Source organism: Gobio gobio (assembly GCF_949357685.1).
Source record: "Gobio gobio genome assembly, chromosome: 9".
NCBI classification, from domain to species: Eukaryota; Metazoa; Chordata; class Actinopteri; order Cypriniformes; family Gobionidae; genus Gobio; species Gobio gobio.
In genome coordinates, this window is record NC_137115.1 from 1,673,132 (window position 1) to 1,685,631 (window position 12,500).

The 12,500-nt window shown below is 41.8% G+C and overlaps 1 protein-coding gene across 1 annotated transcript in view; it reads left to right on the forward strand.

The window, feature by feature from the left end:
* The window catches only part of ube2q1 (ubiquitin-conjugating enzyme E2Q family member 1), a 26,879-nt gene that overhangs the window by 14,285 nt on the left and 94 nt on the right, over positions 1 to 12,500 (forward strand). The window contains exons 4-12 of the mRNA XM_079825232.1: positions 3,386 to 3,442; positions 3,519 to 3,656; positions 7,453 to 7,537; positions 7,625 to 7,685; positions 7,765 to 7,855; positions 9,560 to 9,618; positions 9,772 to 9,820; positions 10,045 to 10,140; positions 12,172 to 12,500. The exon at positions 12,172 to 12,500 is cut by the window's right edge and continues 94 nt beyond it. Coding sequence (XP_079681358.1) covers positions 3,386 to 3,442; positions 3,519 to 3,656; positions 7,453 to 7,537; positions 7,625 to 7,685; positions 7,765 to 7,855; positions 9,560 to 9,618; positions 9,772 to 9,820; positions 10,045 to 10,140; positions 12,172 to 12,291 — 756 coding nt within the window. The 3' untranslated portion in view covers positions 12,292 to 12,500. The remainder of the gene's footprint in view (positions 1 to 3,385; positions 3,443 to 3,518; positions 3,657 to 7,452; positions 7,538 to 7,624; positions 7,686 to 7,764; positions 7,856 to 9,559; positions 9,619 to 9,771; positions 9,821 to 10,044; positions 10,141 to 12,171) is intronic.

The following is a 12,500-nucleotide window of genomic DNA, read 5'->3' on the forward strand; positions in this document are numbered from 1 at the left end:
CCAGACCAAGCACACTCATGATCTCAATCCAGCATCATTACAGCTCCCACACGCGTGTGCAGTTTTGCCTGTTCCTGAAATAAAGGTTGAAGAACACACATCAGTGTTAGGAACACATTTACAACTCCACTGCAAAAAATGCTTTTCTTACTTAGTATTTTTGTCTTGTTTTCAGTCCAAATATCACAAAAATCTTACATCAAGAAGCATTTACTAGACAAGCAAAAGTTTTTGTCTTGTTTTGGGGGAAAATAACTCAAAATTAAGGGAGTTTTTGCTTAAAATAAGCAAAATAATCTGCCAATGGGATAAGAAAAATAATCTTAATTCAAGCAGAAAACAAGATTATTTTGTTTACCCCATTGGCAGATTATTTTGCGTATTTTGAGTTATTTTCCCCCAAAATAAGACAACTTTTGCTTGTCTAGTAAATGCTTCTTAATGTAAGATTTTTTTAAATATTTGGACTGAAAACAAGACAAAATTTTATTTAAATTTTATTTATATATAGCACACTTAAAACAACCACGGTTGACCAAGGTGCTTCACAGGTTAATGCAACAAATAAGTCCCTACTCATACAATAAAAGTACAATGATTAAACATTTATAACATATAGTATACAATGTATCATGATAATTAAAAGAAAAAATAACCAACCTAACTCGCAGGAAAAGCCAAAGAAAAAAAAACACAAAAAACAAGGAAGAAAAGCATGTTTTGCAGGGTAGCTTAGTTAATGCATTAGTTAACATTTACAGCATTTATACATTTATCTGGTGACACTTTATTTTAAGGTGTAATTATATATTTAAGTACTGAGTAATATTAAATAACTGCATGTACTTACTATAGGGTTAGGGCAGGGGTGTCCAAACTTTTTTAAAGGGGGCCAGATTCCATGTTGTGGACATACCCGAGGGCCGGTTCCTTTTCTATTATATATATATATAATAAAACACGTTTTGTTTCTTGGAAACGTGACAGATTTGACAAAAGCTTGAGCTGACAGTAGCTTGAGATAGGACACAGATATAAATTTATAGATATTTAACAATATCTGTAAAACTTTCATCAACCAAAAAGTTTTGATGGGTGAAATGTAAATATTATTACTGAGTTAGAACTCTATTCTTATTTAAATGAACGAGTGCTCTATTTAGATCACCACAGGTAAAACCACACTACAATAAATGCTTTTCTTACTTTAGCATTTCTGTCAAAATATCTACAAAATGGAAAATGACACACAATATTTTTTCTTGATTTCTGTTTGGGACTGAAACAAGAATGCAAACAGAAACCAGATTATTTTTCTTACCCAATTGGCAGATCATTTTGTTTGTTTTAAGCAAAACTCATTTTTCATTTTATTTTCCAGAAATAAAAATGTAATTTAACCTATCTCGTAAATACATCTTGGTTTAAGATTTTTTTAGATGTATTTAGACTAGAAACAAGACAAATATACTAAGTAAGAGCATATTTTACAGTGCACACATGGCAAAAAGAAAAAATATCACTAGAATGGCTTTATGGTATTTAGTCTATAAACATATAAATACAAATGCACAAAACTGGAAGTTTATGACAAAAATAGTCTGTAATTTGGCCTTTATTACTCATTTAATACATGTCTACATTAAAAATGTAATGAAATGAGATATTAACCTACATTTCTGACAAATCACCACGGTTACAGTTCGTGTTACCACGGTTACAGTTCGTGTTACCACGGTTACAGTTCGTGTTACCACGGTTACAGTTCGTGTTACCACGGTTACAGTGAGTGTTACCACGGTTACAGTGAGTGTTACCACAGTTACAGTGAGTGTTACCACGGTTACAGTGAGTGTTACCACGGTTACAGTTCATGTTGCCACTGTTACAGTTCATGTTGCCACTGTTACAGTGAGTGTTGCCACGGTTACAGTGAGTGTTGCCACGGTTACAGTGAGTGTTGCCACGGTTACAGTGAGTGTTGCCACGGTTACAGTTCATGTTGCCACTGTTACAGTTCATGTTGCCACTGTTACAGTGAGTGTTGCCACGGTTACAGTGAGTGTTGCCACGGTTACAGTGAGTGTTACCACGGTTACAGTGAGTGTTACCACAGTTACAGTGAGTGTTACCACGGTTACAGTGAGTGTTGCCACTGTTACAGTTCATGTTGCCACAGTTACAGTGAGTGTTGCCACGGTTACAGTGAGTGTTGCCACGGTTACAGTTCATGTTGCCACTGTTACAGTTCATGTTGCCACGGTTACAGTGAGTGTTGCCACGGTTACAGTGAGTGTTGCCACGGTTACAGTGAGTGTTACCACAGTAAAGCCATGATAATGCTGGTGAAGTGTTGTTTGAACAGTATTTGAACTGGATCAGCTCAGTGTTTCTCCTGATTTGCATGTTAGTGTTGTTGATTTAGTCAGAGCTGTTTAACTGGATTTAAACTAAATTAAATCACAGAGATCTGCAGCTCGTACCGGAGACCTCTGTGCTGAACTCGAACACTTCTCATTGGCTGTTTAGTGGTCATGTGATCGAGACACTCAACAGGTAAACACATGTTCAGAGTCAGAGGGGCGAGTTGTGCGGTTTCGTTCTGCTTTGGGCATGTTAATGTTTCCCTGGCCTGAAGTCTAGAACTGCCACCTTGTGTTGACATCGTGAAACTGCACGATTTGTAAATTATGTGAGGCGGGCCACATATAATATATTTGAATAGACAAGCTGCAGGCCGGACTTTGGACACCCCGGGTTAGGGTTTGGTTTAGGGTTAGTTGTATGTTATTACTATGGTAAGTGTAACATAGACTCTGTAAAATAGTGTTACCCACTCATTGTTACTGTAATGCATAATACATGCAACGAACCCTAACCCTGTAGTAAGTGCATGCAGTTACTTAATATTACTCACTACTTAAATGTATAATTCCACTGTAATAATGTCCTGAGCTCATTCGTGTGTGTGTGTGTGTGTGTGTGTGTGTGTGTGTGTGTGTGTGTGTGTGTGTGTGTGTGTGTGTGTGTGTGTGTGTGTGTGTGTGTGTGTGTGTGTGTGTGTGTGTGTGTGTGTGTGTGTGTGTGTGTGTGTGTGTGTGTGTGTGTGTGTGTGTGTGTGTGTGTGTGTGTGTGTGTGTGTGTGTGTGTGTGTGTGTGTGTGTGTGTGTGTGTGTGTGTGTGTGTGTGTGTGTGTGTGTGTGTGTGTGTGTGTGTGTGTGTGTGTGTGTGTGTGTGTGTGTGTGTGTGTGTGTGTGTGTGTGTATGCCACTTGCAGACGTGATATTAATGACGGGATAGTTGTGAAGCACGTTGGGTTGTGCTATATTAATGAGCAGTTATTATATTCTGAAGAGCTGTTCTTCTCCTGCTGTTTCTCCTGCAGCTCGGCACCACAGACGAGGTCACATCAGAGGAGGAAGAGGAAGAGGAGATGGGAGAGGTGCGTCTGGCTTTCTCACGCTCTTCATCATGAGCTGAAGCGTGTGTCATACATCATGCGTGTTCTCTGTCAGCAGGACATTGATCTGGAACACTATGACATGAAAGAGGAGGAGCCGGTGGATGGGAAGAAGTCTGAGGATGATGGGATTGAGAAGGAGAACCTGGCCATCCTGGAGAAGATCCGCAAGAACCAGAGGCAGGACCACTTGAATGTAAGTGCTCATTCGGTAAGGTGACTTTCCTCATGTTTCGGGGTTCAGAGGGGGGTCAGAGTTCAAAGCAGTACTTTAGATATAGATGCATGGATGTGTATATAATACACCGATCAGGCATAACATTATGAATAACACTGATGATCTGTTAGTGGGTGGGATATATTAGGCAGCAAGTGAACATTTTGTCCTCAGAGTTGATGTGTTAGAAGCAGGAGAAATGGGCAAGCGTGAGGATTTGAGCGAGTTTGACGAGGGCCAGATCGTGACGGCTGGACCAGGCACATTAACGCTTGTCCGGGACATGTGGATTATTTTAAGGGGCAAGTGAAAAATAATTTTACTTGCCCGACGGACAAGTATCCTGGTTAAAACGTCAAAAATAAAAAATAACTAGGGAATCACCAAAGTGCAATAATGATTCTGCCTCAGGTAGTGTAAGTGGAGATCGATAGTGGATAATAATATAAAACGAACTGACGTTAACAAGGTTGAGCTGTTGAGGCTCAAACAAATGAGCGCCGCACACACACAGAAACTCAGTGAACATACACGGTTAAAATTGTGTAGTTTTTATATTTATAACATATGATACAGTTAAGCAACATCACACAACTGAACATGATGCTGATTTCATACGCCAGTTACAAAAACAATTAATTAACATTAAGTCACTTACATTTTAGATCCAATATGGACTGTTTTTGTTCCATTTCAGCAGCGAAAATAGTTCCAAACAAAGACCACAGCAGAACCATAACCCGTCTCACAGCATCAGTGTGTGTTACTGAAGAACCATAACCCGTCTCACAGCATCAGTGTGTGTTACTGAAGAACCATAACCCGTCTCACAGCATCAGTGTGTGTTACTGAAGAACCATAACCCGTCTCACAGCATCAGTGTGTGTTACTGAAGAACCATAACCTGTCTCACAGCATCAGTGTGTGTTACTGAAGAACCATAACCCGTCTCACAGCATCAGTGTGTGTTACTGAAGAACCATAACCCGTCTCACAGCATCAGTGTGTGTTACTGAAGAACCATAACCTGTCTCACAGCATCAGTGTGTGTTACTGAATGATTCAGTGTTTGAATGAATCGGTTGAATCAAAGATTCAATGACTCCTTGAATGAATCAGCCGTTTGAACGAATCGACTCACTCATTATTCTTGAATGAATCAGCCATTTGAACGAATCGACTCACTCATTAAGACTCACCTGCTGCCCCCTACTGGTGGTTTAGTTTCATCTTTCCAACATTTCTTATTTGTATATTCAAAAATATTTCAAATAATCTCATATCATTATATAATGCAGTTGTACTTTTTTTGTGTGTAAATTATTTAATTTGATTGGTAACAGCCTTATAGTGTCTTATTCTAATTTAATTTCTAGATCAAATTAAAAAAACTCAAATGGAAGCTGAAGCATAGCCTATTTTAATAATGCCCTTTATAAAAGGTAAAAATATCACAAATATGCAGATTTAAATATGTCAAAGCTGATTGAACACTGGTGAGAATATTGCTTCAGAATAAATTATATTTACACACGGACAAGCACATTTTTTACTCGGACAAGTGAGTGACAGATTTAGCACGTGAACCGGCTTAATGTGGAGCATCTCCAAAACTCAATCCAATCGAGCATCTGTGGGATGAGCTGAACACACAAGTCCGATCATGGAGGCCCCACCTCGCAACTTACAGGACTTAAAGGATCTGCTGCTAACATCTTGGTGCCAGATACCACAGCACAGCTTCAGTGGAGTCCATGCCTCGACGCCCAACACAATATTAGGTCATAATATTATGCCTGATCGTGTATAGATATGTTTTACTACAAACTGTTATTTAATGCATGAACTGACATTGAACAATATTACTGTGTATATTAACCTTTATTAAAGGGATTGTTCACCAAAAAATGAAAATTAGCCCATAATTTACTCACCCTCAAGTCATCCTAGGTGTGTGTGACATTCTTCTCTCAGACGAATATAATCCGAGTTATATTACAGGGTTTTTCCTGGGTCAAAAATGGTCTTCGGTGGTGGCTAACAGACATGGTCATCCACACACACACACACACAGTAAAAAAAAAAAAACTTGTTCTGCAAGCGCAATACTGACAATAAATTTGAAATAAATTCAAAGAAAGTTTGTAACTTTTGCTTATCTTATTTTGATATGTTTGTTTTTGTTCCTCATTTTTACACTATTTACTGATAATTGTTTTGGTAATCATATCAATATTAAAAAATAGTATAAAAAAATGAACAAATAGCCTAATTTTCTGCCATATACAATCAGCTAGCTAACAACAAAGTTGTTCTGGGTTCACCTCACTCCAGTCTAAACTAAATGATTTATAGGCTATTTATTTTACTACACATTGTGAACATAAATAAGCTGAAAGACTGTGGATAATTAAAACTAACTCTTACACCCACTCTTGCTAAATTGTGTAAGCACACTTGTGTTCCAATTTCAGATGTTCAGAGTAAATGATTAAACTGATTGGTGAGTTCAGTGTTGGACAGTTCAGTTCTAACCAGTCGTTAAAATGATTCGGTTCAAAGGAGTCATTTAGTCGCGAATCGTACATTAGCAGACGCGTTGTGTGTGAATCCCGTCTGTTAGAACATCGCGGAAGATTTGTCAACACACAGAAAACACTTCATAACTGGACAGGATTTGTTTCCTGTTTATTTAAAGTATGCTTTATGTCAGCTGGTCAGAGAATCAGTCAATGTTTTTTGAGCGCATTTCACACCCAGCGGTAATTAAAGGAAAACATCGTCTGATAGCGCCACGTGCAACATGGATTCGGTCTTCCGGCCTTTTGATTTTGATTAATGTAATATGTGAAACATTAGAAAGCTAAGAATGCTTATTTTGAAGACAGAGAGAGGGAGGAGCTCTGATCGTTCTCTCTGTCACTCAGTTACAAGCGCAGCATCTGTTCTACATCACTCATAAATCACAATAACTCATCAAATAAAGCTTTGGCGGGACAAAAATTTGTTTTGGCGGCCGGCAAAAAATGTTCAATGTAGAAAAAACCCTGTATTACAAAAGTCCAGGCTAATCCAAGCATTAGAATTGGATGAATAGTTGCTCTGTTTTTGAAGACCATAAAAAGTGCATCTGTGCGTCATATAACTGCTCCAGCAGCTCTGGGGTGTTAATAAAGGCCTTCTGAAGCGAATCGACACGTTTGTGTGAGAAAAATATCCATATTTAAAACTTTATCAAGTAAACTTTCGGCCTCCGCCTTCCCTGTTCAATTTTTGGAAAAATTGTTGAAACGTCACGAACACATCTGGAGTTTCACTTTCAACATTCAACACTTTTCCACAGAAGGCAGAGGCCGAAAGTTTACTTTATAAAGTTTTGAATATGGATATTTTTCTTCCACAAACGCGTGGATTCGCTTCAGAAGGCCTTTATTAACACCCCAGAGCTGCTGGAGCAGTTATATGACGCACAGATGCACTTTTTATGGTCTTCAAAAACAGAGCAACTATTAATCCAATTCTAATGCTTAGATTAGCCTGGACTTTTGCAATATAACTCAGATTATATTCGTCTGAAAGAAGAATGTCATACACACCTCGGATGACTTGAGGGAGAGTAAATAATGGGCTGATGTTCATTTCTGGGTGAACTATCGCTTTAATGTGACAGCTCCCAGTGCTCGATCATCTGAGCTGTATTCATATGAATTGCATTGTGTCAATCATGCGTCGGCTGAGCAGTGATTGATTGGGTGTGTTCTATCGGGTCCTGTAGGGCGCTGTGTCTGGATCAGTTCAAGCGTCGGATCGACTCATGAAGGAGCTCCGGGAGATCTACCGGTCTCAGAGTTTTAAAAACGGTTTGGACCCCTAATAACCCCTGATGACCCCTGATGACCCCTGATGACCCCTGACCGGCTCTTATTCTGCTGTTTTCTCTCTTCCAGGCATCTACTCCGTGGAGCTGGCCAACGACAGCCTGTACGAGTGGCATGTGAAGATCAGAACGTAAGCGCTGGATTTACACATTAGTGGTTGAGTTGAGTTTTCTCAGGAAGCTGAAGCTGATGGTGTTTGTGTTGCTCAGGGTGGATCCAGACAGTCCTCTGCACAGCGACCTGCAGGTGCTGAAGGAGAAGGAAGGGATGGACTACATCCTCCTCAATGTCTCTTACAAAGTGAGTGTGTGTGTGAGAGAGAGTGTGCGTGCGCGCGAGGGTGTGTGAGAGCGCGCGAGGGTGTGTGAGCGCGCGCGAGGGTGTGTGAGCGCGCGCGAGGGTGTGTGAGCGCGCGAGGGTGTGTGTGAGCGCGCGAGGGTGTGTGTGAGCGCGCGCATGGGTGTGTGAGAGCGCGCGAGGGTGTGTGAGCGCGCGAGGGTGTGTGTGAGCGCGCGAGGGTGTGTGAGAGCGCGCGAGGGTGTGTGAGAGCGCGCGAGGGTGTGTGTGAGCGCGAGGGTGTGTGTGAGCGCGAGGGTGTGTGTGAGCGCGAGGGTGTGTGAGAGCGCGCGAGGGTGTGAGAGCGCGCGAGGGTGTGTGTGAGCGCGCGAGGGTGTGTGTGAGCGCGCGCGAGGGTGTGTGTGAGCGGGCGAGGGTGTGTGTGAGCGCGCGAGGGTGTGTGTGAGCGCGCGAGGGTGTGTGTGAGCGCGCGAGGGTGTGTGTGAGCGCGCGAGGGTGTGTGTGAGCGCGCGAGGGTGTGTGTGAGCGCGCGAGGGTGTGTGTGAGCGCGCGAGGGTGTGTGTGAGCGCGCGAGGGTGTGTGTGAGCGCGCGAGGGTGTGTGTGAGCCCGCGCGAGGGTGTGTGAGCGCGCGCGCGCGCGAGGGTGTGTGTGTGAGTGTGTGTGAGTGTGTGTGATGGGTAGGTTTAGGGGGAGGGGCAGTGTGTGTGATGGGTAGGTTTAGGGGCAGGGGCTGTGTGTGTGTGTGTGTGTGTGTGTGATGGGTAGGTTTAGGGGCAGGGGCAGTGTGTGTGTGTGATGGGTAGGTTTAGGGGCTGTGTGTGTGTGTGTGTGTGTGTGTGTGTGTGTGTGTGTGTGTGTGTGTGTGTGTGTGTGTGTGTGTGTGATGGGTAGGTGCAGGGGCAGTGTGTGTGTGTGTGTGTGTGTGTGTGTGTGTGTGTGTGTGTGTGTGTGTGTGTGTGTGTGTGTGTGTGTGTGTGTGTGTGTGTGATGGGTAGGTTTAGGGGCTGTGTGTGTGTGTGTGTGTGTGTGATGGGTAGGTTTAGGGGCAGTGTGTGTGTGTGTGTGTGTGTGTGTGTGTGAGATGGGTAGGTTTAGGGGCTGTGTGTGTGTGTGTGATGGGTAGGTTTAGGGGCTGTGTGTGTGTGTGTGTGTGTGTGTGTGTGTGTGTGTGTGTGTGTGTGTGTGTGTGTGTGTGTGTGTGTGTGTGTGTGTGTGTGATGGGTAGGTTTAGGGGCAGGGGCAGTGTGTGTGTGTGTGTGTGTGTGTGTGATGGGTAGGTTTAGGGGCTGTGTGTGTGTGTGATGGGTAGGTTTAGGGGCAGTGTGTGTGTGTGTGTGTGTGTGTGTGTGTGTGTGTGTGAGATGGGTAGGTTTAGGGGCAGTGTGTGTGTGTGTGTGTGTGTGTGTGTGTGTGTGATGGGTAGGTTTAGGGGCAGTGTAAGGGGATATAAAATACGGTTTGTACAGTATAAAAACCATTACGCCTTAACCATTAACCAAAAACAAACGTGTGTGTGTGTGTGTTTATCCTTCAGTTCATGATCGATTGTGAATAAGGCGAGACATTCCCAGCACTTTTAGAAGTGTTTTTTTTTTCTTACCTACAATGATTGTTAAACTTAATTCTTAAATGTACAAATCCTTTATATGTGTATAATTTAAATGTAGTTTTTTCAGAATTAAAGGAACGTGTTTTTGTGTCTTCAGGATAATTTCCCCTTTGATCCTCCGTTTGTCCGTGTGGTTTCTCCGGTGCTGTCCGGAGGGTGAGTGTGTTTGGAGTTTTATGAACTTATTAATTCACTCATAAATCAAACTCAGCGATTATTCAAACTAATGTATGCAAATCTCTTCATATGTTTCTATATTTCACATCCATTGGGTTTATGAAGTGTGTTAACGGTGTGTGTCGTCCTCAGGTATGTTCTCGGCGGAGGAGCTCTGTGTATGGAGCTACTCACTAAACAGGTGTGTGTGTGTGTGTGTGTGTGTGTGTGTGTGTGTGTGTGTGTGTGTGTGTGTGTGTGTGTGTGTGTGTGTGTGTGTGTGTGTTTACTACTCATTAATGATAAATGATCCTCAACTTAACCAAAGAGTCATAGATCATATAATGTGTTCATGTAGTACAGTTTGATTGATTGACTGTGTGTGTGTGTGTGTGTGTGTGTGTGTGTGTGTGTTTGCTCTCTCAGGGCTGGAGCAGTGCCTATTCCATAGAGTCTGTCATCATGCAGATTAATGCCACTTTAGTCAAGGGAAAAGCAAGAGTGCAGTTTGGAGCCAATAAGGTAATCTCACACACACACACACACACACACACACACACACTAATCACTGTGTCAGTTATATAACTCTATATTTAAATATAGCTGCAAGCCGCAATTGTCTGGGCCAAGCGAAAAGAAGACAATAAGACATGCTGGCAGTGTCAGACCAACTGCAACAATAAGCCATTAAAGACATATTAAGATCATTTTAGGTAAAATAGCTGTAAAATGATAAATACAGTCAATAATAATGATTTAATTGTTTATCACTTTCGACCAATAGGTGGCACAGTTACGAAATTGATGTGGTGTGGTCAGAAAAAGGGAACAATGACACATGCAAAGCAGGGGGTCAATATGTAATTGCAGAGATTTAGCCTCAAGAGGCCTTTTCATTATAAGTATGGACCACATGGTGGCGCTGTCTCAACCTTTTAAGTACCTTAAAGGCGTGGCGCTGATGACACACACCGAGTTTTGTAATGATACAACAATGCATTCGTAAAGTATAGCATTAGCATTTTATATTATAATACTGCATTGTAGTCTATGGGAATGTCATGTTTTGTTCTATTATAGCGCCACCAAGAGGCTCAATCCAACCATTTTCTTTATGTGTCCTCGGAGTGAGCCCATACATGTGTGTGCCAATTTTGGTGAAAATCTAATTTCGTTTTGGAGTTATAGACATTTATATGAAAAAAAATGACTGACACCTGACTTTGATTGGATTTTACTCCCCCTTACAATCAATATTTTGACATTTGGGCATTAGCGTTTAGCTATCGGCCTGTGTTTCTGAACTTCTGACGCTGGTTTTGTCTCGATCGGACAAGCGGTTTTGAAGATATTTGCTAACGTTTTTAAAGCACTAAATTACAACGCTGCACAAACCATACGCCGAAACCTGGCAAGTCTGGTATCGTTGGACTCGGCAAGGATTCAGGAGACAAAAAAAGTTACTCCCATGAAAATAATTCAACCACACCCAAAGTTATAAGCGTTTGAAATAGAAAAATTCTCCACTAGGTGGCGCTGTTCGAAACTTCTCAGGCTCCTTCAGGGCATCTGATGACCCATACCGAGTTTCATAACAATCCATTCATGTGTTCATAAAATACAGCATTTTAGCACATCATTCAAAATGGCCGATATGGTCAAATTGGATATCAGTCGACTCGGCATGACGTCCCACTTTTATGATTTTTGGACAAACGGTTCAGAAGTTATAAGCAAAAATAGCAATTTTTCGTATCTACGGACCAGTAGGTGGCGCTGCACTGAAACGCTGCAGGTTCCCTCAGGTCATGCTTGTGATGACATGTACCAAGTTTGGTCTGAATACGATGAAGAGTTGCAGAGATATAGCCTTAGGTGTATTTTCGCAACCGCTACGTAAAATTTGTTCGCTTGTTTATCGAAAACGATTTGACGAATCAACTTGAATTCCATAATGTTCATTTTCATTTCATTCAATGTTCGTGCAAATCGGACGAACCGTCTAGGACGAGTTCGCAAAAGTAGTTTTTTTTTTGGAAAATTCAAAATGGCGTCATAGGGTGCGATCGAATCACCATGAGCTCAGGAATCAGAGGAGTTGTGTCTCTATCACTTAGGGTTCAACAGTTATTAGCATAAACATGAGTGCAACTCTGGACAGGTGGTGGCGCTAGAGCGAACGAGTTAGCGACTCAAAATTTGGTGTGGTTACTAATAATACTGTCCTCTATCAGTGTGCCAAATCTCACTACTTTTTAGCATACGGTTCTATGGGCATACTCTGTCTTCGTGTGAACGAGCCGTTAGTCTGGATGTGTGCGATTGTGTGGTTTGGTATGGACGTTCGTTTCCCAAACGCATTAAAACATTAATTGTGACTTTCCCCTTGGGTTTTCTAACTCCCTCTGTCTCTGTTCTCATAATGTGTGGATATGAAGAGCTTCCCTCGTGTGGCGGCGGCAGGAAGTGTCACACACTTGTGTTCGTTTATATTTTTAAAGTGTAGCTTTTTAACGGCTCATTTTCTGAGATTTCTGAGTGTCTGTGTTTCAGAATCAGTACAATCTGGCCCGAGCGCAGCAGTCGTACAAATCCCTGGTGCAGATCCACGAGAAGAACGGTAAGAGCGCTAACATCCTGCTGAAGATTGAGCCAAATGGGCTTCTGTACTGAAGAGGACAGGATTTACACACACACATTATAGACTTAAACACAGTAATATTAACGTGGTTAGGGTTATGGTTTGTTGCTGACTGCTGTTACTATAGTGAGGACACGTCAAATAAAGTTAACCAATATTTAGTTTTATTTATTGCACTTAAACCAGTCACCTGTCATGTTTTTGGTCAAAAAGTGATTAGATTTATTTTAGAAGTGTGTAT